The following is a 23464-nucleotide window of genomic DNA, read 5'->3' as shown; positions in this document are numbered from 1 at the left end:
TGTTATTTTTAATGAGTTCTTGGCCATTTATCTATGCCTATTTAATTTTTTTTATTTATGTCTTAAATTGCGCTTCACATGAAAAAAGCGCGCGCTTCTCGCTTCGGTGAAGCGAGGCCTCCTCGCTTTTTTCCGCTTTTCGCTCTCCAAAACACTGGCTACACGGCGTCCGCAGCCCTGGAGTCCCTTTCTTTATCTAGTTTCACTGTTTATTTAGTATCAAACAATTGTACTTTATTTCAGAGCGTATTTGAAGTATTCTAGATGCTTTTGTATTCGTGACTCCAAATTCTAGGATATGTTTAGATCACGTCATTTAGTATTTTATCACTCTATTTCAAACTATTACAGTTTATTATTATTAACGTTTTGATTTGAATTGTTAAAACTGGTTAAGTAATTTAGCTAACGTTGGCTTGCCTAGCAAGTGAAATGTTAGGCGCCATCACGGTCCCTAGGGTGGGATTCCAGGTCGTGGCATAAACATGCAAGAAAAAAATGTTAACTGAGAGGGAAAATAATACCTTGCTCAGTACAGCCTCTTTGAGCTTCTTGTAGAAATATGTATTGAAAAAGTGATACTCAACTACATCTGCATGAGCTTTTGTCTTCTGGAGGTACCTAGAAACATGAAAATGCAATTAGTATAACAGATTGAGAAAGTGAGCATCAAGCTTCATCTTACTCCTTCACTAGAAACACCAAAAAATTGACCACCAAAACTTACTAGTTACTAAGACAAAGTTACACAATTCATGAAGTCAAGGTTACGTTTGATTGATAGAGAAGTTCACACAGTATCACACTATCACAATATCAAGCTATCATGATGATTAATACGCTAGTTAATGTGAGAATGCATGGGAGAAAAATCTATTATTGATTAATATTTTATGTTACAATGAGACCTATTTATATGTATACATAACACATAACCTACTCCTATTACATAAGGGACTAGGACTAATTACATATATTCACATAACTATTCTAACACTCCCCCTCAAGCTGGTGCATATAAATTATATGTACCGAGCTTGTTACATATGTAGTTAATACGAGGACCAGTGAGGGACTTGGTGAAAATATCTGCAAGTTGATCATTCAACTTCACAAACTTTGTAGCAATATCTCCCGAGAGTATCTTTTCTCTAACAAAGTGACAGTCAATCTCAATGTGTTTAATTCTCTCATGAAACACTGGATTTCACACAATATGAAGAGCAGCTTGAACACACAAGTCTCATCTGACTAATCTCACCAAATTTCAACTCTTTGAACAACTGTTTGATCCAAATTAGCTCACATGTCGCCATAGCCATTACTCGATATTCTGCTTCTACACTAAATCGAGCAACCATATTCTGTTTACTGCTCTTCCAAGACGCCAAATTTCCTCTTACTAAGACATAATATCCAGACGTAGAACGTCTATCAAAACGTGATCCTGCCCAATCAGCATCTGAGTATCCAACAATCTGCTCATGGCTTCGATCCTCAAACAATAAACCTTTGCCTGAATTTTATATACCGAAGAATGCGGACAACTGCATCCCAATGACTATCACAGGGAGAATCCATAAACTGACTCACAACACTCACAGGAAAGGAAATGTCAGGTCTAGTCACTGTGAGGTAATTTAATTTACCAACCAACCACCTATATCTAGCAGGATCGCTAAGAGGCTCCCCCTGTCCTGGCAGAAGTTTAGAATTCGGATCCATCGGAGTGTCAACGGTCTACAACCTGTCATTCCTGTATCCTCGAGAATATCTAAGGCATACTTCCGTTGTGAGATCACAATACCTAAGCTAGACTAGCGACCTCAATACCAAGAAAATACTTTAATATGCCCAGATCCATTGTCTGAAAGTGTTGAAAGAGATGTTTCTTCAACTTACTAATACCATCCTAATCATTGTCGGTAATAATAATATCGTCAACATAAATGACTAGATAAATACAGACTTGAAGCAGAATGCCGATAAAACACAAAGTGATCAGCTTCATTACGAGTCATGCTGAATAATTGTGCTGAACTTACCAAACCAGGCTCGAGGAGATTGCTTTAGACCATAGAGGAACCGGCGCAACCGACATACAAGGCCACTACGACAAGATGTTTGATGAATAATCTCATGGGAGTTCATAAACTGCTAAAATGGGGAAGACAAATACTCTAGGGCATTATCACTACAAAATGTATAGATAGAAACCCCAAATTGATTTTGAATTTCAGCGTAGAAGGTCTGGAAAATAGAAAACTCATCGATTTTTCATCAAAAATATCCAAGTGCACCTGGAATAATCATCAATGAAACTTACAAAGTAGCGGAATCCCAAGGTAGAACTGACCCAACTAGGAACCCAAACATCTGAATGGACTAAAGTAAAAGGTGACTCTGCTCGATTATCAAGACGCCGCGAGAAATGGGAGCAAGTATGCTTACCGAGCTGACGTGACTCACACTCTAGAGTGGACAAGTGAGATAAGCCAGGTATCATTTTCTGAAGTTTTGACAAACTGGGATGTCCCAACCATTTATGTAATAAATCAGGTGAATCAGTAACGGGACAAGTTGTTGAAGGAAGACAAGATGTAAGTCCATGTGATTTTGCAAGGATAAGGTAATAAAGTTCATCTGATTCACGTCTGGTACCAATGATCCGCCCCGTACTGCGTTCCTGTATAAAAACAAGGTCATCAAGAAATAAAACAGCAGATTTAAGTGATTTGGCTAAGCGACTAACGGCTATGAGATTAAAAGGACTGCCGGGAATATAAAGAACTGAGTCTAAAGGTGAGGAAGGAAGTGGACTTGCTTGACCTATTGCAGTTGCCATGGTTCGAGACCTATTGGCTATTGTGACTGTTGGAAGAGATTGAGAATATGAAATACTAGTGAAAAGAGATTTGTTACCAGAAATATGATCAAATGCACCTGAATCAATAACCCAAGACTCGGAAGATGAAGATTGGGAGACACAAGTCACGCTATTACATGTTTGAACAACGGAATCTATCTCTGAAGATGTCTGTTTATAAGCTTTATACTGAAGGAACTCAATATAATCCGATAGAGAAACCATCCAACTATTCATAGTATTAGATCCCATGTTGCTACAATTAATTTCTCAAATTCTTGACTAAAAAGTTATAATATTAACTTGAAATAGTGAAAATCAGTAACCTTTTTGAAAATTAAGATATATCAGGGAAAACATTGTTCACAGCAAAGAGAAAGAGCACTATTTTTCGCCGGAAAGCATTGTTCACGCCGGATAACACTGTAGCTCGCTGGAAAATTCCAAAATTGTCGGAATATGTCGGAAATAGTACCAATGGACTCGGAATGTATGTGCGACTGGGCTGTCCTAAAGAAGCTTGGCCAAAAAATGGCCGGAGAAGCACGCACGCGCCGGCGCGTGGGACAGACGTGCTGACGGAATTGCAGATCTAGGTGGCGCATGAGGAGTTTGTTGCCGGAGAATCTTTTTGGGGTTTGGTCGCCGGAGGTTTCTAAATCTAATGGTGGTGATGGTTTGTACACAACACTCACCAAACGTGAGATGACGCAAATCAGTCACTTAAGTCACTGGAAAATTGCACGGTGACCAAGTTATTTCTTCCCGGATGTCGCTGAAATGACGCACAACGATCTTTTCTCACTAATGCTCTGATACCATGTGAGAATGCACGGGAGAAAAATCTATTATTGATTAATATTCTATGTTACAATGAGCATTATTTATATGTATATATAACACATAACCTACTCCTATTACATAAGGGACTAGGACTAATTATATACATTCACATAACTATTCTAACAGTTAATATGATTTTTATCTTTTGTGTGATCATTTGTGACTCCAACCAATTAAAGATAGATTCATATGAAGGAAACAATTTAGAATAGAAGATGTCAATAATAGAAAGTACTTAGAAGATATATTAAAAGAAAGTTCTTTTACATACAACTGTAATTTGTATTTACTCACCTAATAGGAATTTTTTTCTCTGCGCCAGGAATTAAGAATAGTACACCAACAATGGTAGCATTCAGTCTTTTTTATTATCTCTGGATTAAGGAAACAAGATTCAAGCCTGGGAGCTAAAAGGGCATTCCAGTGCAGTAAGCTCTCTCTATGCTCGAGGTCCTAGGAAGGATTGGACCACATTGGGTCTGTATATGCAGCATTACCTTGTATTTTGCAAGAGATTGTTTTTTCAGCTTGTCACATGTGGGCAACTCTTGCCGGTGCCAAGCTATTAATACACCAAATATATCTTTTTAATAAGCAGCTACTTCTATGATATTAAAATGATATGACAGATTGGAAACACAACTAACAATAATGCAAGTGTTCACCAACTTCAGGCATCCGAGAAGTCAATTTTTTTTTCTATGAAGACAGAAAGGTCTGCGTACACCCACCCCTTCTGGGATTATACTGGGTATGTTGTTGTACAGAAAGTGAAAAGCTATATAAAACAGCTCCTTAAAATTAAGTTCATAAGCAGTTTATATTAGTTATTAGTTAGGAGGTAATTATTAGTATACCATAAATATTTTCAGGCGGCTAACTAGCAATAGTATTAAATGATTGCTCATGTTGGAAAAGGCAAAACGATATTACTGTGATACCCATTAAATTCAAACACAAGATTTCAGAAAAATTAATATTACATGACTGTGTCTGTATAGTAGCTAAGTTCTAGAATAGATATTACACTAGAAATTGCTGTAATGAGAAACAGCAAGTTAGAAAAAGGCTATGTTCAAAAGGTGGTTATTTTCTTTGGAACTTACATCGATATTCCTTAATTTCATTCCTTTTTTCCTTTTTCTTAGGGCACACCTGAAGCAACCTATTCCAAGTAGATGTCTAATCTATCTATTCATTGATTGACGAAGTAACTACTAGACAAAATCTTTTTGTAACTTACCGGATGTAGAAATTCATTATAGTCGATGACAAATATGCTTCAGGTGCAAGAGATTCCATGTCCGAACAACAAATTTCAACTGATTCAGGATCAACCCTATTTCAATGGTAAAAACAGTAAAGAAACGCTAAGCAATAAAAGAAAAATCGTATGCCCAAGGTAATAAGTAATGCATACTGGATTAGTAAGGTTCACGCCATACCGTGAAGGATAGTAGACCTTGGTTGCATTTCTGCTGGAAAAGAAGAACAAAAGAAATATCAACAATTGCTCACGAAAACTCAAATCAGGAGCTGATATGTCAATTGTGAGAATAAACATACTAATATATTACCATTCAACAACTTCGTCCATTCGCTCTGCCGCTTTATTTGCATCAGGTTCCTCCTCATCCACAAGAACAACAGCCTCCCCCTAGGGAAATAAAGAACCATATGACGAGAAAGACCACATTAGGAATAAAATACAAGCTCACGACTTCCAAGAGAATGAACTGTATTTAGGGGAAAAAGAACAAATAAAGCATGAGAGGCTACAGCAATTCATCATGTCCCTCCGCAATGTCTTAGCAAACTTTCTTTTTTCTTATTTTTCCTACTTTCGGATCATTATAAACTTCTAACGACTACTGAAACAAGAAGAATACGGAGGGACTAGCGGTTGAAGTAATAATAAGCTCATCAACAAATGTGTACCTACTGCAACTAGCCACCCCCACCCCGTGAAGGAGGAAAGAAAACGAGAGAAAGAAAGAGGTAGTTTTGGTGGTTGTTCGTTTGATCATGGATAAAACGCTATTGTGCTAGACAAACTTACACCAACAATCAGTCAACCCATGCGCCAATGAATTTAATCCCCCAATGCCACAGGAACTCTTACAGCTCAGCATATGCGGCAAGAATTGCTCTAGAACAGAAAATCAGAATATATGCACTGAAACAACCATTTGAGAAGAGTAAGTAGATATTGCTAATCCACCAAAGGACTTAAAGATATCGTCAGAAACCCAATAGCAGCTCCCAATATAGTGACGAAAAAGTAGTACCATGCCTACACGGAAGTAAGCCGGAATGGGATAACAAAGATATGGGGGAAACCTTACATTTGCATGCCTTTTAGTATGTGAAGATTGGGCTTGAGAGGCTTTAGTCCTGAAAAAGAAAAAGGTTAAATCACTCGCAAACATGTTTTCCTTGTGTTTCATTATTTATAACACACTAATAGATACAAATAGCAGCCAAGGGGAGGCAGGAAAGCAAACGAACAATCATAAAAAGTAAAAAATACATGGCTCATGCATGGTATTTTAAGCAAACAAGTACTACAAATAATGTCTCAATGATAACTTGAAAATCACATGTGCTTCTTTAGAATATCAAATTACTCCCTCTGTCTCCTTTTACGAACACACTTACCATTTCAAACTGCACCAAAGAGAATGGCACATTTCTATCTTTAGAAACAATTCAACTATAAACTTCGTATTTTACCCTTAATGAGATGATTTATAGCTACACAGAGGTCTATAACTTGTTTTAGACCACAAATTTCGAATGTCTTTTTTTCTTTCTTAAACTCCGTGCCCAGTCAAACACTATCACATAAAATGGGATAGAGGAGTAATTTATGAACAAAATGATCTCCCTAGTAACTTTGGACGTAAAAGTTGGAATTCAAGTAGGAAAAAAGGGAACAAAGGGAAGAATTACAAAGAAGTGAGTGATTCAAACGCACAGGAAAAAGTGCACATTCTCAAGCACATGTTTGCCTCGATAAGGGATGGGGGAGTACAATCCCCCCTACCTCTTAACCACATTTTGGTTCATCTTTTGGGGGATTCAGATCATGAACTCCAATTGGTGTCTGTTGTTTAGGTAAATAACCCATCTGGTCTAATAAATGGATTAGCTATCACATGAGGATGCAGGATCAGCATTCCTATGTGATTGGGGAATGGAAATCCTATCGTCCCCTAATAAAGCATAAATTTACGTTTTACTAAGTGGAACACACTCTCCACCTCCAACATTACGGTTGTTGGTTCAAGTCACCATGTTACCATATCAAAAAAGAATTAGAATAGTAAGATAAAAAGAATTTGTTAAATCTCTTTCACTATCATCTGAAAACAATAACCCCCAATCACCTCACAGTAACTCCTTCACCAATCCACTTGTAAGAATCTCCTCTCGAGAGTCTGGTACTTTTAATCCACCTTATAATATTCGTGCACCAAAATATCATTCCTAAATTCGAGCATTTAATCGTGTAGCTCTAATTCTCTGATAAAAACATTTAAATGAAAATGTTATACAGATCAAACTCGAGAGAATTTTATGCAGTTAAGAAGAAAGGAGTATTGTCCACAAATATTGTTGAATGAAACTGAATAAGAAATATCAGTGTAGAAAACCGTAGGGAGATCAAAGATAAGGAGTATTATCCACAAAGATTGCTGAATAAAGACTAAGAAATACCAGTATACAAAAGTGATAGCGAGATCAAAGATTAGGCTGCGGGAATTTTTCCTCCTTCTTCTAATTGCTTGGGAATAACTTCTTTTTCCATGACGCTGGAGTCTGTGCCAGCTTGCACATCTCAGCTATTTCAATGGATACTTGCTGCTTCTCACCAGTTGTTTAGCCAAAAATTTTAAAGGACCTAACAGTTTCCGTTATAAAGGACCTATAACTCTCAAATTAGAAATTACAATTCATTTTAAACTTGCAGCAGGAAGAGTGTAACTAAAATGGACAAGGATAGTTGCAGAATAAGAACTACAGAGATCAGATCTGGTAGCTACTATGCAATCACATAATCATAGAAATGAACATTGTTCTACGAGATATATCAAACCATTTCTACACCCATATGCTCTTGTGCATGTCACTCTACAGCGACTCAGCAAGTACAACTGCTGAAAATAAATAAAGTCATATTTAATACTCCATATCGCAAACTGAAAGTTCAGATCTACTTTGGGCCATCTGAAAACATTGTCCACCTTCTTAAAATAGAATACTTTGTCATGACTCCTCTACATATTTCACAGCAGGACATAACTTACAAAGTAAAAACAGGAGCAGCTTTGAAACTTCCATTGCTCTACACTAAAAATTAGTGGACCCATCTTTCACAATGAAACCTAATTCAGTTACCCTAATTCTTAGTGAGTGACAGCTTCCGGTAATAAACAAGATAATAACAGCAACAATAAAGTGATATAACAGAAAAACCATCTATGAAATTTAAGTGAAATAGAAGAACCCAAAAGAAAAGACACATACTTCTTCAAGAAACAGCTGGAAAATTTTTCTTCAGAATAACGAGTAGTAGAAGAGTCCCTTCCCTTTAGATCAACATTTAAAAAACTTTCACCTTTGTCTACAGGAAACTTATAAGGTGCTTCCTGTGACAACAACTCTCGCTTGTGTTTTCTTTGTGAAAACTGCCTGTTTAATGTCCTTTTGTGGTCACAGGGATTCAGAGCATATAATTCTTTTTGGAAAGCATTGGCTGTCTTTGAATCTGCCTGCCAATCAATAAACAAAAGTAATATAAATTAGTGGCAACTCCAAGCAGAAGAAAAATGAGTATAAGATTGAAATTGTACTTTTACTTCCAACTTGTTCAAGAAACAAGCCGCAAACGTGGACTGCGGAGAGGATACAGATGGTGAAGCCTGTGGCTCGAAGTCATCAGGACCTATCACGTCGCTTCCAACTCTCAGGCTGTCCTTTTTGAAGTAATAACTTGAGTAAAGCAACTTAAAATGACAAATAAGACAATTCTGATTTCCACATAGTTGCCCATGTACACGCACACACACACGCACACAAATCCACAACAAATCCTGCTTGTATGAAGAAACTTGCAGAATACCTAGAGAAAAATAAAATATCTTCAAGATGGGTAGTGGGCACACTAGACATAGGCGGGATGTGTGCTCTTTATTCATGCGGGAGCTTCAGCACTATATGGAAGCATGGAAATTTAGATAGAGAAAAGCTCCCATAGAGCCCATTAGAATTAAGTAGAAAAAATGATAAAAATGAAACAAAAAGATGAAGGGCATATAGTACAGCAGAAAATTTTGATGCTTTTTGAAGCTCAGTTATGTGCTTAAAAATCAAAATGATACTAAAAGTGTGAAACTTTTATGTTAAATCATGATGCATGCATCATTATTGGGGATGATTTGGATCTGGGTTGAAGTTGTGTTGTAGCAAATGGATGTCAACATGGATGTTGGAAACAAAAATAAGCTGCAGGGATCCCTCGCAGTAGCCTCGCACCATGTTAACTTCTACGAGAAGAGGTGATATTATGGTATTTCAAGAAGTGAAAACAAGTGCAGCTACGGCCCACTTACGGCCCACTGTGAGATCATCACGAGAGCGTAACTTGGAAATCAAGAGTCTCATGCAACAGCCACGTGAAGCGAGAAAGCCAACTTGTCTTGGCCACTAAGGCGCGCGACAGCCTCACGCTGCGAGCGTATCGCGAGGGTGCCTATGCTATTTTTATAGAAAGCATGTCGGGCAGAGAGAGTTGGACGGCAGTCGGGAGCTAAGGCATGGGACGGATTCCAACCAAGATTCAACCCAAAAACTGAAGTGAGGTATTTATGCTCTATCCATGTTATTTAATGTTAAATAACATAATTAATGACACCTAAAACTCATGATCCTTCTTACATTTTCTAAAATTTACCAAGTTCTTCAAAGAAGATAAGAGTTGGGATTTGGTCTTAGAGGTAATTCTCTTGCCTTGCCTTGATATATAGCCTCTATGAGGTATGTGTAAGCTATTTATGAAGTGTATTGATTTCTCATGGGGAGTTGGGTGGGATGACATTAATGGAGGCTATTTTTGGTCTATGGTAATGATCAGAACGGGATGGATAAGTCAAGGCCTCACCCTAGCTATTTAATTATATGGATTATTGCCTAGACTTGGTTCTGAAAATGGAGAACAGATTATTGACGCAGTTAGGCCATTGTATATGTAAACTGAGGCTTGTTGACAAGTGAAGCCAGCGTAAGGCGGAGACTTGACCTTCTAAGAGTGATTTTCCCTAAATGCATGTCAAAGAAGTATTAGGGAGAGGTGATTAGGCAGAACACAACACATTTTCAGGTTACCGAGGACATGACCCTCAATAAGAGAATGTGGAAGTCGAGGATTAGGGTAGAAGGTTAGAAGGTAATCGAGCGTACTTCCTTTTAGTATCAGTAGTAATAGTATTATTCTCATATTTTCTTATTCTTCGATTTCTATTACTACCTGTTGTTTCATTTGCTTCGGCTATCTTATTATCTTGCTATTGTTACTGCTTCTTTTTCCATGGCTTCTCCACTATCATATTTCTTTCTTAAAATTTTTGTGATTATGCTTTTCTTGAGCCGAGGGTCTATTAGAAACATCTCTACCTTCACAAGATAGGGATAAGGTTTGCATATACACTACCCCCCCCCCATAACCCACTTATAATATTACACTAGGTATGTTGTTGTTGTTGTTGCATGCCTTTAAAGTGTTTGACTTAATGCATGAAAGACATTTTGAATATTTTGTGACATATGTACATGCGGGGAAGAGCCTGTGCTAATGTTGCCAAATTGCGAAATACTAAAAAATAAATACAAATGCATGGAATAGGAGTCATTTGGCATCAATATGATATTTTGGGATGAAAAACGAGATGTTTAGAAAATCTTTGATACATATACCTAATTCGAATCGAATTATGACGTTTTGGTGGATACATGGGTTGTCATATGAATGATTAGTTGTCTTGAAGGCATTGTAATGAAAGAATTTATCATGATTGTGAGTCAATGTTCTTGTATATATAAATGTTCATGCATAAATGAGGTAGAGATCTCCAAAGCTATACAAGCTAATCGTGCCTATCGAGGTAGATGCCTCTAAGCTAGAAAGGACTAATTACTTTTCGAGGGTGAGGCATCCAATGCCTAAAAAAACTAATTGTCGAGGTTGAGGCGTCAATGTTCTAAGGAGCTAATTCTCAAGATTGAGGCCTCCAAACCATGATTGTCAAGTAAGATTCCTTAGACACTATGCATGATAGATTATGGTCGTGATATAGACCTCCCACGTGCTTAATGAATGTTGTGCTTCAATGCCCAAACATGAATGATGAATGATGTTTAAGGTGGATGCTCAGCTTGCTAGATTTTTTACGTTGATGAAGCATATAATGTTTTACCAAATCTTGTCCCGCCATTTAGTATCTATTTACTAAGTACCTAGCACACTCACTTCCTAATTGTTGTTTTCTACAGATATGGAGGCTCTAATTGTGGATACTCTCTCCTTGTTCCGCTACGCATTCGGTGGGGAGCCTCACTCATGATCCGGTGGAGGCCAATTTTATAGTTCTGTTCTTTGCAAAGCCAGGTTGCATCCCGTGTACACTAAACATTCTTTTGTTAATCTAGTGGCTCATGACTAGTCCTTAATTGGTAATACATTCTTTTGGGGTATATATGATATTGACATCTTCATATGGAACTTTTACTTTAATGACAATACGAGGACCTTATGTGCAAATAGTTGTTGCCTAATGGTAAGGTGCCGCCAAGAGCCGCTTTGCATGTATATGATGGCACAGGGAAACTCGGTTGTCATATGTGCTTTTAATTAAGCTAATGATTGTATGATGTTGATTCATCTTAAAGCGCGATGCGAAACGAAGTGATGGTTAAGTCGCTTCAGTCTCTTGAAGCGACGCAAGTTCACTAAAGCGTGCACTTCTGTTGTTGAAGCGCGAAGCTTGTCTGATGCGAAATGCGATAAAAGTGTAGCATTTTTTAAGTGTTAACGGGTTGATTTTAAAGAAAAAACAAAAGTTGCGACTCAAAACCTGGGACTCGACAAATTCAGAAGCGCCGACTTCAGAAGCTAGGGTTTTTAGAAGCTTACTTCTTCAAGGTTCTTCAAGGCTCAGGTATAATTCTTTTTCTTCCTCCTTCTCCTTCTTCTTTTTTTCTCCTTCCCTTCTTCTTCTTTTTCGTTTCTGTGCTGTTTGAAGCAAGTGAATGCTGCCATTTATTTTTCTACTTTTTCTTCCCTTGTTCTTCTTCTTCTTATTTTCATCTGCTAAAAATCTCGAAACTGCTGCTTCGTTTTTTATTCTCTTCTTTTTTTCCTTTTCTTCTTCTTAATATTTATTTTTTCACTTTGTTCATCTATTATAGTTTGCCCTTTTCAGTTGATTTTCAAAAAAAAATTGTTGTAGCTGATTATTTCCAATTTGTTAATTAAAAGTTCCAATCCATTTTCAGATTATTCTTTTGAATTGAAGTAGGTAGTTTTTAATTCTTTGCTCTTAGCATATTGTAAAAAGCATCAAAAGATGAAAAGAAAGGGCTGGCTTGGGCTTATGCACAAAGAGCTAGCGAGAGCAATAAGATGGCAATTTGATGTATATTTTCTAACAAGGTTTATAATGTGGGTTTTTCATAACAAACGTCATCTCATCGGTGGTAATCCCAACGTCGCACCTTGACCAGTTTGCCCACCACATGTGAAGGAAAAATTAAAAAAGTTTATGGAGAGGAAAACTGAGTTAAAGACTAAAATGCACTATCAACAAGTGATGATGACTATGAAATGGGAGAAGGTAAAGCCCATGATTTGTTGCTTCCCCAAAAATCACAAAATAGGGAAGGGGACAAACATTGTCTTTGAATTGTGGATCTATCGGTAAGACTAAAGATCCTCTGGATTGTTATTTCCCGCAAAAGCTAGGAGATAAGGCAAGGAAAAGTGGTGATACTCAAGTTGTTGCCAAGGAGATTTTGAGGGATCATGCAATTACAATGGTTACATTGCTTACACGATGGATGTTCGATGCAGGTCTCCCTTTTAATTGTGTCAATTATACTGACACTTTTCAGCTTTTATTGAGGTCGTAGGCCAATTTGGTCCAAGAATGAAGCTCTCCACTTATTATAAAGTTAGAGGTCCTTATCTAAATAAAGAGGTAGAAGAGACAAACAAAATTAGGGAGGATCATAAAGTAGAATGGAACAAGTTTGGATGTTCCACTATGATGGATAAGAGACGGCAAAAAATAAAAAAATGATCATCAATGTGTTGGTGAATTCTCCAAAAGGAAGTTTGTTTCTTAAATCAAATGATACTAGTGACTCTTCTATTGATCCCAACAAAATGTTTTTCTTGTTTGAGAATACTATAGAGAAAGTTGCAGCACAGAATGTTGTTCAAGTAGTAACGGACATGCTAGTCAAAATATTAAAGCGGGTGATATGATGAAGGCACATTCATTAGACTCCATGTGCAGCTCATTGTATAAATTTGATATTCGGTAACATTTTCAAGGAAAGATCCTTCAGTACAGTCTTTAGTTAGGCAGTTAGGGTCCTCTCCTACATTTTTCAAAGATCCTTCTAATGTTCATTAAATAAAATAGAACATTGAGGCATCGTTACAATGGTCGTAATATAATTGATCCAATTAGTTTGGACAATATTGATGAGGCTAATGAATGGCTACTTGGAGTCCCTGAAGATCATGAAGATGAAGAAGTATTTGAGGGAGAGTCTAATTTCACTTGCGGTGATGTTGCGGAGGCACGTGGAGCTGGGGAGAACATCTATGGTTTAAGGAAGAGTACTTCAAGTCATCGGAGGGGAAAAGAAGAAGCTACAAATTTATCCCGGATGATGATGAAGAAGCTGATCAATATAATAATGATACTGGAATAGATTTTGACAATCTTGTAGAGGAATAGAATGTTGATCCTTTAGAATTTAGTTTTGATTTTGCTTGTCCTATGAAAGATTTTGTGTTATCTACTCTTCAATTTTTAAATTGAACATTTGCTTACATGTGTTGTATTTGTGCAAGGCTTATTTGGCATTGTCTTAAAAAGTGCACTTTGCTTCGATGAAGGAACCGCCTTTAATTTAAATGTATAAGAACTTATAAAGTGAAGACAACAGAAAAACCTAACATAGTTCCAACACACACACATAGAGACAGGAAGTATTGACCTTACCGATGGAACAAGAGTCATGCCTCATGCATCCATCAAATTCCTGTCGAAATAGATGTAGCAAGGATGCTCAATTATACGACTTACTCATTGAAAAGGACAAAACATATTAACTTTTGAAGGTGGACTGCGGAATTGCGGAATAATTGACAATATCATTATGATTATGCATCAAAACTCAAAAACCAGTAACACTATTGAAATAACATGGCATGATTGGAAAACGCATAATTTAGTATCAAGACTCATGAAAATCCCATTATGAATTATAATTTTTACGGTTTCCAGTAAAGAGCTTTTTTTCATCTTATGATGGTGCTAAGGTTCTTTGAAGGAAAGCCTTGGAGTAACTGGTAAAGTTTCTACCATGTGACCAGGAGGTCATGGGTTCGAGCCATGGAAACAGTCTCTTACAGAAATGCAGGGTAAGACTGTGTAGAATATACCCTTGTGGTCCGACCCTTCTCCGGACTGCCCTATGATGGTGCTAAGGTTTGCAATCCAAATTCCAAGAGAACAAAATTGAAATGCGGTACCTCAGAATTTGAACTGGTCCTTATGTAAAGAATAAAAGAATGTATTAAGTGTTGCTCCAAGGGATACAGGTGCCTTTGCGTAGAACATCATCTTTTTATTCAACACTATATTTTCTATGTAAGAAGGAGTGTGCTAAGAAGCTGAAGAGACCTTTCTTTTTTGTGTATGTCTGTATATTCTTGAATTAGAGAGGATAATATTCCACCGGGTTGATTTGCTACTTTTACAACTTTTATCTTATCTGGAGCTACCGACCTGTGAGTAAACAGTATTTAAAAGAAGAAGAAAGAAGCAACTTCTTATGGATGATAACATCAAAATATGAGGCAGAATAATCTGCAAGGAATCTTTGTTAGTTATTTTCAGCCTCTTCTTTTACTGAAAAGTCGACAATATTTTTCCAAATTGATAAAACTGATGTGGTTGATTATTCTTGTCAGAATGTAGGTTAACTTGATATATATTTTGAAAATCTTCATTCTTGCATAGCATGTGTCAGCCAAATGACTGAAGACGTTCGAGCTTCTTATTGCTAAGTATGCGTGTTGATCTTTGAAATCAAGCAAGCTAATCTCAAAAATATTGAGATAAGAATGTAGTTCTAGTGTTGAAGGAAATATCCTAAAGTTTTCACTGCACACCAAGGGAAGAGCAGAAATAATATTCTCAAGTATCCAAAGGACAAATAACTGAAATTCTTTTTAAAAAAATTATGATGGTGGTGTTTGTGCCAGCTTGAGCACACCTCGACTATTCCACCGAGTACTTGCTACCTCCCACTAGACAAGTACCAGGTAACTCTGACCACCAAGGCTTAGGAAGATGGGAAGAAATCACCTAGTATTTTTTTATCGTTGTTGCGATTTGAACCCGAGAGTCTGAGACCTCATTGTTCTCCACTCACTTCATTGACCATCTATGTTGCTCAGACTCACCAAATGTTGGCGCACATCTATCTGATCCTGCAAAAATTCACTAATTTTCAAGGATCCAACACGCACCTCGTGTCATTTTTGAAGAGTCCGAGCAACATAGTTGACCAATAGTTCACACCCTTAATTGAGACGCAGTGTCGCTAATAACATTGCTTTTTTTTCCATGCAATCACCTAATCATTCAAGGGGAGGAATAATGGATACAAGAGTAAAATCTAATCTAATAACTCAAGTTATGCACATAAAGTAACAATACAAGAAAATGTGTAGCCCACTTCTTGGAATTACAAAATGAAGAGGTTTCAAAAACTAAAAGTGGAAAGCCAAAGTTTGACTCATGCAAGCAAGAAGGATTGAAATAGATTCAGCGCAGCTGATCTTTTGCCAATTGGTACTGATTTTATATTAACAGATCGAAAAGCACAGGTTCAAGGCAAAAGAAGATGGCTTCACATCCAGGAACAATCTCCTTTATGACAAAGAAGGAAGAAAGGAAATAATAGGAATAAAGGATCTATTACCCCTCATCTAGCTTCAAACTTTAATGGTTATGGAAGAAAGGAAATAATAGGAATAAAGGATCTATTAGCCCTCATCTAGCTTCACAAACTTTAATGGTTAAGCTGCAGAAACAGTCGACTCAAAATTAGATGGTTAAGCTGCAAAAACAGTCCATTCCATCTTTCTGAAGTAAGATAAAGGGTGAGTTTGGGTCATAGAAGGAAATCTACTACTCTTCCAAAACCTTTTTTGGCTGGGCGTGCCATTGAAGGCTTATGAGGATTCTAAGGAAAGACCTTCTTAGTGTGTTTCAAAAAGGAGCATGGCCTCACACCCCCAAAATAAACCATCACAACAAACCTTGAGAGAATTTTCTCAAATCTCTGTAATAGAAGAAGCAAGAAATTGAACTCCTATGCTGTAAGTCTAAACAAGGAAATAGAAGTCCTTCTGAAACTCGTCATCCTTAATTTGATCGAGGCCTAGAGGTTGATGAAGATGGAATGAAGATCATGGGAGACTAGTGTTCAAATCTCTATAAAAACAAAAATACCAAGAGCTTTCTTTCAATCTCCCCAAGTATTAGTGGGCAGATGACACCTATATTGCTGGGATGACACATGTACCTGGTGAAATAATCAAAGATCAAGTAAGCTAGCCCGGACACCGTTTTTAAAAAAAAAAAGGTCAATAGTACTACTCCCTCCATCCCAATTTATGTGACAGTCTTTTCTTTTTGCTCAGTGGCAAAAAGAATGACACCTATCTATATTTAGTAATAATTTAACTTTAAAATGCTTACTTTGCCCTTAATGAGGTGATTTATAACCACACAAATATCTATCACTCATTTTAGACCACAAATTTCAAAAGTCTTTCTCTCTTTCTTAAACGCAGTACTTAGTCGAACACCGTCACATAAATTGGGACGGAGGGAGTAGTATTTTGTTCACATTTCAATGGCACTAAAATTGTTTAAGAAAATTTTATAGCAGTAAGTAAGCTCACAATCAATATAAATTTGGCTAAGCCATTTATATCATTTTGATTGCACGGAAAAAAATAAGCTACGAAAGCAACAATTATCAATTTATTTCTAGCAACTATTTCCCTTTCAGAATATCTCTTATTCCTCTAGCACTGAATTTCCATGTTATGCACAGAGGACCGTTTTTGCTGTCTTTGAAATCGGAAAGCCTTGCATATCAATATTTTCACTAACAATTGCTTTTCGCATTAGCCATCCCATGCCAAGTAGCATAAGAAACATCATTTTTTTTATCAAAGCATTAAAATTTTATTAAAAAATGGAAAATAACACCGTATACAAGAAATATACCCAAAAAAGTAGAAAACTTTGCAAAAAGATATGGTTTTCTACAAACACCTAATCTTCTACACTTACCGGAACCTCGGGGTAGCATCAAAAGAATAAGGGATAAAAGGCACCTCAAGTGAACAAAATTCTTCTCTATTCCATCATAAGCTCTCCTATTTCTCTCTCCATATGGTCCATATATGTATTAGTGGAGCAACATCCCACGCCCTGTGCCTTCTTTCCTATCCTCAAAATTCCAGCTAAACAAAAATTCTCTAACTGTGCCTGGCATCACCCGTTGATGACTGAACAATACAGTACTTCCCACAAGCAAGACGATATCTGACACTTTAAAAGAAGGTGATTCACGTTTTCACTCGAACCTTATACATGAAGCACCAACTGACAAATGTAATCCTCCTCTTCCTCAGATTCTCAATCGTCAAGATTACCCCCTTGCGGCTAGCCAAGTTAAAAAACATACCTTTGTTGAAACCCTTCGGATCCACTCTAAGAGGTATAGAGAAGAAGATTCCTCCCTGCCCAAAGAGATTCACATAATAGGACTTACTACTCTTATTACACTCATAGTCTCTGAAGGATGAGAACCAACCATGTAGCATCTACATTGAGAATTCAAGTATTTTATACGTCATTATTCTGATCCTTTATAGAAGCTACCTGTAATAATGAACTTGCAAAATGAATTTGTTTATCATAAAGAGATTCGCTGTTACTAACCCTGCTTCACCTTAACTGTCATGAACAAGTAAATATTCTGTCTGGAAAAGACATCATTTATTTCCCTTCCTCCATCAACAAATATAATGGCAAGCCTATGACATACTTCTTTTGTAAAGTAGCTTGTTCAATCTTTGGAATCTTGTTACCTCTCAATCTTCCAAGTTCTTCTAAGCTCAACTCGCAGTGAACTGCTCCACCATGAAGCCTTCGTATATGTTGGACTGGCATCTTTGTTTGGCGTTAAATCCTGTACATAGAAAAGTGATACTCAAAGTATTGTTCCAGCACCATTTCTCTCTCCAAAAAGTTACCCTACTCACATCGCCCACCCTGAAAGAAACATTCTCATAAACTCTTCCCACCCCTTCAAAATTTCTTCCACAGACCGCACCGATAAAGAAGTATGACATCATTAATCCTCCATTCCCCTTCCAAAACCACATATATCTCCGCAATCACCCCCTCCAAAGAGCATTCTCCTCTATCCTAGATCTCCACAACCACTTTTCAGTAGCGCCTTGTTGAAAACCTTCAAATCATTAATGCCAACTCCTTGGTGTAGTTACAGTCTCCCAATATAAAACATCATTATCATCAGACATCATTGCAAAATAGAGGATTTACTGACTCCTCGTGTTTGAATGTTTCTCAACATGAAAGAGTAGTAGACAATAATAACCTATTTTTTAATCAATCAAAAAAATGATAACCTCTTAATTGAATGTTATCTTGGGTTAAAAATAGCTCACGCAGCTGTCCAGCCAGAGAATGAGACCAAAAAATAACTTTACTTTACAAAGAGATCGTGATCTTCTCTTTCCTTATGTCGTTATCTTGTTCATCCATGTTAAGAACCTAGTATTGCAAGTACGTGTTTGGAGCTTAGTTTGACAAATTGAGCTGAGGTAAGGTCAATGCATAGCAAAATGCTTGAAGTGGTTCATTAAACTTTCAGTCATTATTACGGGCTCCATATAAGATTTCTTCTCAATAAAGAAGATTAAGACAAGGTGACCCTCTGTACGTTTATTGTTTATAATGATGATGAAAGGTCTCAACTTGATGCTCAAAAAAGTCATACCATGCAGGGTTTTGACAATGGGAGAGAAGTTATCTATTTTGTAACTCTAGTAGATTATCTGCTATACATACTCTTCATGCTAATTCGTGTGAATAGCAAACGGTTGGAGTATCTGAGGTCTCATTTGTTTTTTTTAAGATTAAGATGTTTGAATCTGAATTCACATCTGAATTTTAAGATGTGTATTAAGATTAGAACGTTTGAATCTGAATACACATCTGAATATCAAGATGTGTATTAAGATCTGAATACTAAATGATTAACTGTCTGTTTTTTCAATATCTGAATGTATAAAATTTATCTTTACTTAATAATTAATAAATATAAATACAAATAAAATACTAATTAACATAATATTCTATCAAAAAATTATTTATTAATAATAATATGATAGTTGATGGTGGTGATGGCTAATGATGGTGCTTATGCAGGCCAATTAGAGGTGGTGATTTTGGTTGGTGGTAGTGGTTCTTGGTAGTTTATAATTGTAGGTGTTGACGACTATGGTTCATGATGGTGGTGCGAGTGGTTGGTGGTGGTAGTTAAGGTGGATGGGCGGGTGGAGGTGGTAGTTGATAATGGTGGTGATCATGGTGGATGGTAGTCGATAACGGTAGGGGTTGTGGGTGGTGTATTAATTGATAATGGTGGGCGGTAGAGGTTATGGTTAAGATGGTAGTGGCGGGTGATGTATTAGTCGATAATGGTAGGCGATAGCAGTTATAGTTAAGATGGTAGCGATGGGTGGTGGCGGTCGGTAAAAATGGTAGTTGTGGTTGAGTATGGTGGTGGTGGATTATGCAAGGTGGTAGTTGATAATGGTGAGTGGTGGCGACGATTAGTAGGGAATGTAAATGATAGCATCTTAATGAAATTAAGTCTCTGTTATAGATCTTAATCATTCAGACCGATTAAGTGGATGTGAAATAAACAAAATAAATGCACTTAATGATTAAGATCTAAATGATTAAGGTTCAAAGCTAAAAATACAAACGCACTTAATGTCTGTGATCTGAATGATTAAGATTCAGACCTCCATTAAGTGAAAACAAATGAGGCCTAAGAGTCTTTATTTTTATTTTTTATAAGGTGTATCTAGGAGTCATCATAACTGTTTTTGAAGCTATCATTCATAAAAATCTGCCAAACATTTCGCTTTTCCAGTCGATGAAGCCCAAAGAACTGGAGATTTGGATGGACGCAATCTTCAGATGCAACATTGACTCTCTACCTACTTTGGCATGCCTCTGGGGGAAAGTCTCTGGACATTTGGAATCAAGTGATCGAGAAGGAACAAAAAAATTATCAAGCAGGAAAAGACAACACTTGTCCTTGGGTGGGAGACTCAATATGATTAGCAGTATTATGGATACTTTTTACCAACCTATATGACGGTTCTATCCGCTATGCCAACAAAAGTAGAGAATGCTTTTGGCAGAGCTAGAAGCAACTTCCTATGAGAAAAGAAAGAACAGTGACATTAGATTATGAAAGATATAAGAACGGTTGATAATAAACTAAAAATGAAGTTGAGACCGGACAAAAAAGGATTTGTGAATTCCTACAAATTGATGATAGTTTGTTCCAAAACACCTTATCTTTATCGGTGTAAGATGTACTATATAGAAACTAGAAATATGTGTGAAGGTAATAAATGATTGCATTCCACATGCCAAAAATGGAAGATATAGATCAAGAATAATATATTTACGGAAGTAATATATGACTCCTCCTTGACTGTTATGAGGTGTATTTATTAGGTGACTTGAGCTTGATTTGTAGATTTCATTGTTTTCATTAGCATTAATATTCAATACTCTCCCTCAAGATGGAGCAGATAAAACCATATGCACCAAGCTTGTTATAAATATACCGACTTCACAGTCCTACAATAGCCAACGTAAAGATGTCTGCTAGTCGTTCATTTGAGCTAAATGACTCTCTGGCAATTTTCTTAGGAAGAACTTTCTCCGAACAGAGTAGCAATTTAAGTTTATATGCTTTGTGTTTTGATGAAAAACCTAGATTTAGAACTATGTCCCATGCTTGCTTAATTATCACTACATAACTTTGTTTCATTAATGTCTACAAACTTATATTCTTGAAGTAATTATTAATCGATGTAAGCTCACAAGCTTTTGCCATGAATCAATATTCAATTTTCTGCAATATATCGAGTAACACTGTTCCACTTCTTACTTTTCCGTGATACAACATTCCCACCAACAAAAAACACAATATCCAGATGTACATTATCGATCAATTGGAGAATAAGCTGAACCTGCATCAGATTATGCTATACTACGAGTGTTCTTTTTCTTCATATAACAATCCTTGACCTGGTGCTTTCTTGATATATCTTAGGATCCATAAAAAGCATCCCAATGACTAGTATATGAATATGCTTACTACACCTATACCAAAAGAAATGATTAGACTGGTAAAGGTGAGATAGTTTAATTTTCCAACCAGCCTTCAATAGCTTTATGATCTGAACATGGATCCTCCTAATCTGTTAACAGCTTACAATTTGCATACATTATGCATGGGACTATCAACAGCCCTGCAGTCCATCATAATGAAATACTAACACACACTTCGTCTGCGAACTAATAATATCATCTCTTGACTAGGTGACGTCAATGCCAAGCAGGTAGTTCAATGACCTAAATCCTTGGCTTGAAATGTCCGTCAAGATGTTTCTTTAACTGGATGAATTTCTCAGTCATCTTTCGCAATGAGTCTGATAACTATGTTGTCTACATACACCACCACATAAGCACATTAACCAGGTGAAATATGAGTAAAACACTGAGTGATCTGCATCACTGCGTTCCTTACCAAAATGTTGAATAAAAATACTGAACTTTCCAACACTAGCTCGTAGAGACTGTTTCAATCAAAAACAAATCCCACATTTTGCACGAAATGGTACTCTACATAGCTCATAATCACAGTAGTCCTAGTTCATACTTTTCCAAACTGTACCAAGACGTTTAAGTACAGCAATTCAATCACTATTTTCTCTTGTCCAGCTGACTGTAAAACAATAATAGCATTCTAATAAATTACTATCATGATTAAAATTTTACGAAATGCAGTGAATTCACAAGCACGAAAATACCTACAAGCACACAATGCTAGAAATGGAACTGTGAAATTAACCAAAGAGGAACAGAATAAAAGTCAAAGTCAAACCTTTTGGGAACCGACCCGCTGCCGTCGTTCTAATTCACCCTCGTGCAGTTTGATATTTGCCCTAAGCTTTTTGCCTCCATCGCTTAACCTAGCACCAATGGTGCCGGACAGAGACCTTTTAAGCCTCCTAATTTTTTCGGTCAATTCGGTATTTGATAAGTTGGAAAGTCCTTCTTTATGCTCCTCTCCGTCCATGGCGGAGGTAACCATCAGCTCCGCCGGAGGGTCTTCGTCGTCGTTGATTATTTTTTCCCAGTCTATAGAAAATCTCATAGGGAAGACCGGGGGAGGGGGAGGGGGGGGGGGGTTAATTTTGAGATTCTCTACTCTACAACTTTTTTGTACTAGTTAATTGATCCGCGCAATATTTCTTTAACTAGTTGAGTAGTCCGCGCTTCTAGCGGCTACGAAGAAAAGTAAATTTGCGATACTATTTTGTTGTAAAGTTAACCGAGATATATAACAGATAGAAATTTTCGTGTATGTACTTCATCAATAGACTAACAGGAAAAATAAAAAATCAAATATCTTTTTATTAATTCTTTAAAATAAAAGAGGATTATCGTCTAATTCACAACTACTTATTGGCAAAGATAAAAAGACATATCATGAAGATCAGCATCACGAAGCTTAGCCTCACTTTTCAGCAGGAAATGTTCTTTTCTTAGAGTAATACATCTCTATCCTAATCACTTTTAGAATTTACATCCCTATCCTATCCTAATGCTTCCCCTCTTAAATTTTTACGTAAATATTATTAATTGTCGTACTTACTTATTTGTGGTGGTTGATTATCACTTCTTACTATGATTAAACTGTTGGATGAAGTGCAAATATTTAATTCAATTGATAAGAAAAAAATCATGTGATCTAAATTAAATGCTTTGCAAAAATGCATAGTTCTCAATGTAACAAATTTCTATACATGAACAATGAAGAATATATACAATACTTCTTTGGAAAAAAAGGCATACTTATGAAAATACAATACTACTTCATATTTCAAAGAAACTCAATGTCACGACCCGTATTTTCCATCTTTGGGAGTCGTGATGGCGCCTACTAGTGAAAGCTAGGCAAGCCGACCATTTGAACTAATTACCTTTTTCCCATTTTAATTCTTTAACAAATGTAAATCAACAGTTTATAAAC

At 36.7% G+C, this 23464-nt stretch overlaps 1 protein-coding gene across 10 annotated transcripts in view; it reads right to left on the bottom strand.

The window, feature by feature from the left end:
* LOC104238188 (ubiquitin-like-specific protease 1D) overlaps positions 1-22754 on the bottom strand; it is a 34467-nt gene extending 11713 nt beyond the window's left edge. Inside the window, exons 1-10 of one of the 10 annotated variants that reach the window (XM_070171960.1) lie at positions 22313-22428; positions 20499-20568; positions 14002-14041; positions 8566-8657; positions 8240-8484; positions 6055-6103; positions 5287-5366; positions 5155-5187; positions 4953-5048; positions 525-621 (exon numbers count right to left, since the gene is read on the bottom strand). In XM_070171960.1, coding sequence (XP_070028061.1) covers positions 525-621; positions 4953-5048; positions 5155-5187; positions 5287-5366; positions 6055-6103; positions 8240-8484; positions 8566-8657; positions 14002-14026 — 717 coding nt within the window. In that variant the 5' untranslated portion in view covers positions 14027-14041; positions 20499-20568; positions 22313-22428. Of the gene's footprint in view, positions 1-524; positions 622-4952; positions 5049-5154; positions 5188-5286; positions 5367-6054; positions 6104-8239; positions 8485-8565; positions 8689-13996; positions 14042-20498; positions 20569-22312 lie in introns of all 10 variants that reach the window. The other 9 variants (XM_070171954.1, XM_070171955.1, XM_070171961.1 and 6 more) reach the window with 9 other exon arrangements.
* Between the last annotated feature and the right edge of the window lie 710 nt (positions 22755-23464).

This window comes from Nicotiana sylvestris, chromosome 4 (assembly GCF_000393655.2).
Source record: "Nicotiana sylvestris chromosome 4, ASM39365v2, whole genome shotgun sequence".
NCBI classification, from domain to species: Eukaryota; Viridiplantae; Streptophyta; class Magnoliopsida; order Solanales; family Solanaceae; genus Nicotiana; species Nicotiana sylvestris.
Note: the sequence above shows the minus strand (reverse complement) of the source record. Positions and strands in the feature narration are given on the sequence as shown.